The 3,693-nt window shown below is 35.8% G+C and overlaps 1 protein-coding gene across 2 annotated transcripts; it reads right to left on the bottom strand.

The window, feature by feature from the left end:
- Positions 1-1,468: 1,468 nt before the first annotated feature.
- On the bottom strand, positions 1,469-3,429 carry LOC125202540 (actin-depolymerizing factor 1-like). Of its 2 annotated transcripts, XM_048100950.1 has the most exons (4): positions 3,318-3,429; positions 3,178-3,217; positions 1,989-2,254; positions 1,469-1,865 (listed from the first exon to the last, which is right to left on the bottom strand). In XM_048100950.1, the coding sequence occupies exons 2-4, from the start codon at positions 3,178-3,180 to the stop codon at positions 1,715-1,717; spliced, it is 420 nt and encodes a 139-aa protein (XP_047956907.1). In that variant the 5' UTR covers positions 3,181-3,217; positions 3,318-3,429; the 3' UTR covers positions 1,469-1,714. The 2 variants fall into 2 exon arrangements, with proteins under 2 accessions (XP_047956907.1, XP_047956906.1); XM_048100949.1 differs by lacking the exon at positions 3,318-3,429 and having other exon boundaries at positions 3,178-3,310.
- Positions 3,430-3,693: the final 264 nt, after the last annotated feature.

Below are 3,693 nucleotides of genomic sequence, written 5' to 3'. Positions count from 1 at the left end.
AGAGCACGGATGGGGATGCTCTAAGATTGAAGAAAGTAAGAACAATAATGAGAAAATATGAATACAATAGTGTTAATAATACTCACTCCGTCACATTAAATATGCAACATTTGCTTTTCGGCACAAGATTTTAGGTAGTGTTGTTTTGTGAGTTAATGAATAGAGAGTAAAGTAAGAGAGAACAAAAAGTAGAGAGGGTATTGTTTTATTTTTAGAAACGTTCCATTTTTAATGGGACAAACTAAAAAGGAAAACGTTTTATTTCTAATGGGACAGAGGGAGTATGATAGATTTCAAATAGTGTTCGATCAATTATGTATTAATCAATATTCGATTGATTGGTCTGAGGTTATCGACAAAAAAGATTAGACTATTTTTTTTGGACACCTCAAATTAGAAAAATGAAGAAGTGAGGTAAGAAAAATCTACCCAGAAGAGAAGATGGCCTCATATGATGTTCTGTAATAGTGGAATTTTATTTGATCTCTTATGTCATATAGCATATAGAATTTTTATGTAAATAGCCTTGACGTAATGTTCATTTTAGTGGTGAAGATTTTCAGTATATATTTATTCCCCTTTCAGTTTCTGTTTGTAATCAAGGAGAAAATTATCTAAAAATGTACTATCATATCTTGTCTTATTTATCTCAACTGCATTGGTGAGTCGGGTTAGTGGCCATGGATCCCCTACGGCGGACCTGCTGTGCTTCCTCCACAGCAGGTGATCCATGCCCTGGGTTGGTACCTATGATATGATATCAGAGTCAACTCAGGCATCCACTCTTTCATCGTCTACATATTGGGACTGCCTCAGTTCCTGTTCAACCACACCCTCACTCTATCCCTTTCAAGCTTACCGATGACAACAAGATCTTAACTACATTGCAGCCTTGGGCGAACACCACTCTTGAATCCAACTTCTTCTCTAAAAGAGTCGGCCGCCCCCTGCTAAGTCTGCCACTGATTGAGATCGTTTCTTCACTAAAAAAATACTATGCCCAACTTTTATTAAAACTTGTGTGTCACTTAAGATTTGCAGTAGTTTCTGAGTGAATGTATTAATATTTCACTCCAGGATTGTGACTTAGATATACTTATTCGAAGAAGTATCTAACACAGGTGGAAATAGTTGCAATCATGTACTAAAATTTAAGCAAAAGTAATCTGAAAAATAAAATCAAGAATGGGACATTTATAGCTTCAAACATCTAGCACACTACTTACCTAAATACATGCAGAATGGAAACACATGCAGAACACCCAACAAAATAAGAACTTCTGCAGACACTCATCAAGCAATCAAGAAATCAAACTTTTAGCTAGCTAGCTGAGTAAAGATGGCATACATGTGCAAGAAACGAATAAATTATCAAAGAAAGTTTGTTCTATCCATATCTACAAAAAGAATGAAATGGTAATGCGATGGTGAAAAGAATGTTAATTTAACTCGGGAATAAAGCCAGGAGTAAAAAATGTAGATATATCATATCATAACAAAACATGCCAGTCTTACACCTCCCAGATTGTTACAATATCAGCTTGTAGATTAAAACTACAACTGCAATACTTTAAAACATCATATACTAAAACACACATAAATTGCATCAAGTTATAAGAAACAGTATACCAAGTAATTGGCGACTACTTATACCCAATTTTACCATCCAACAATCTGTATGCATTGCATGGAACAACTGCATACGAATGTTCACTTACATAGCACGACCCTTAATAACATCAAGGCCCATTTCAGTTGGATCGGTTGCTTGCAGTTCAACTTGAATTCCGTCCAGCTCCCTCTTGAATCTGTCCTTCGAACTAGCATAGATCATCTTGCTTCTGATCCTTGAGGAATCAGGAGACCTTACAAAAGCAAAGCAATCGAGCAAATAAACCATATTCCGTGAGTAATGCATTTTTTTCTCAAAAATGTAGTGCATCATGATTTGTTAACTAATGGATAAGCTAATAATATGCTGACATTACCAAGCAATAAAGAAAATCTTGCTTTTCTGGCAATTTTCTGCAGTCACAAAGTCAAAATCGTAGATGCAATAGCGACATTCTTCAGCAGGGACACTGGCAGCGAAGTCCTCATAGGTTTCAGTTGGCTCACCAACTTTTTCAACAACAACCTGCTTCTGTTTCTCCTCTATCTTAAAGATAATGTAGCGATAAGTCCTTTTTGCCTTCAATTCCAAGAATCTCAACTTGCAGTCATCATGAACTGCCATTCCAGATGCTGCGTTTGCCTGTTATGTGATCACAAGAACATCATTTCGATAACATATACATCTTCATAGCAGGAGGCATATCAGGAAAAATCATCATGCTAATACAAGAAGCAGCTACTGCAGAAACGTGATATACTTATTTAATAATCTCAAGAGTCAAAAAAACAAAACACAAGTAACAAAGAAATGTGCAATGTCCAACCCCCTTCCACACACATCACCACTAACCAACAGACCCTGAATCCAAATATAATTTCAGCAATCGTGCCTTCATACAAAATCACAGCTCGAGACATTGAAAAATATCACCTATCTATTTTGCCGCATAAACAAGTACAGCAGTATATTTTAGCCTCTATAGTGATAGCAAATGGATCAAACTAGAAAATCACAATTCACAACACATACTAATTGCATTGTTACAGAATAGAGAAACTAATTAGAGGAGAATCCCCATCCATCAACTAGCTGTTCATATAGTCGAATCATTCTACGATTTATCTGCTAAAATTATTAAGCATTAGGATGGTTTGAAGTTTGAATCAATAAGTAATTTCACATGGACTACATAAACTTCGAAAAATGGACAAAACCATCAACAATCGAGCAAAACCACAGAAATGGATAGCAATTAATATCAGATCAATCAAACAACAGATACCACGCCTCGAGCGCAATTAAGCTGCAATTCTGCTATGCGAATCGCAAACTTATCTCAATAGCTAAATGATTCTTAATGAACTCGGTACTGAAAAATCAAAGCAAGAGAACACCATCCAACAGAAACAAGATCAATCAGGTAGCTCGCCGAAACAAAAACGGATTACTTCTTCAAAATAGACGAAAGAACAGAAACGAAAATCAGATCAAGCGAGCAATAATCAGGAGACGCGAAAGCAATGCAACAGGAAATCTGGAGAAACAGATGGGCGGAGACTCACCATTTTCAATCGTGCTTAATTTTGAAGCAGATAACGCGAACTGTGGAGAAAAGAAAAGCAGAGAAAATTAGATAGAGAATATGAGAGCAAGCGATAACGTGCGAGCTATCTTTATTGAGCGGGTGCGGTAGGGTTTTTACTTGATTTTACAGTGGGTGAAAACAACGGTTGCGTGACGCCGCGTGCACTTCTTCTCTATGCAGTCGGCGGCAATGGCGGCTTGCAATACTGGGAGTATTATTTATACTTTTATTACTACTTTGAATATTATTGTTACACTTTAAACATTGAAAAGATATCAACAAAATTCGTTTACTATTTGCAAAATTAGAATAGCTAATATTATCACCAGACATTGTAGATGATCAAATAGGAATTCCATGAATATAACAACAATATAAATGGTATTATCATTGTAAAAAAACTAATTTTAAGCAAGTTGTTTCAAAATCCAGTCATCCAACAAATTCTAGCAAATTGACTATAATCTAAATTTAAATTGCTACGAAGCAAATT

Source organism: Salvia hispanica, chromosome 1, assembly GCF_023119035.1.
Source record: "Salvia hispanica cultivar TCC Black 2014 chromosome 1, UniMelb_Shisp_WGS_1.0, whole genome shotgun sequence".
NCBI lineage: Eukaryota > Viridiplantae > Streptophyta > Magnoliopsida > Lamiales > Lamiaceae > Salvia > Salvia hispanica.
The sequence above is the reverse complement of the archived record's forward strand: the minus strand, read 5'-3'. Positions and strand labels throughout refer to the sequence as shown.

What these genes read in the sequence shown, in the direction of transcription:
- LOC125202540 (XM_048100950.1), bottom strand. An exon ending in AAGATTTTCTTTATTGCTTG is followed by an intron (nt 1,866 to 1,988) that starts GTAATGTCAGCA and finishes TGCTTTTGTAAG; the next exon opens with GTCTCCTGATTCCTCAAGGA.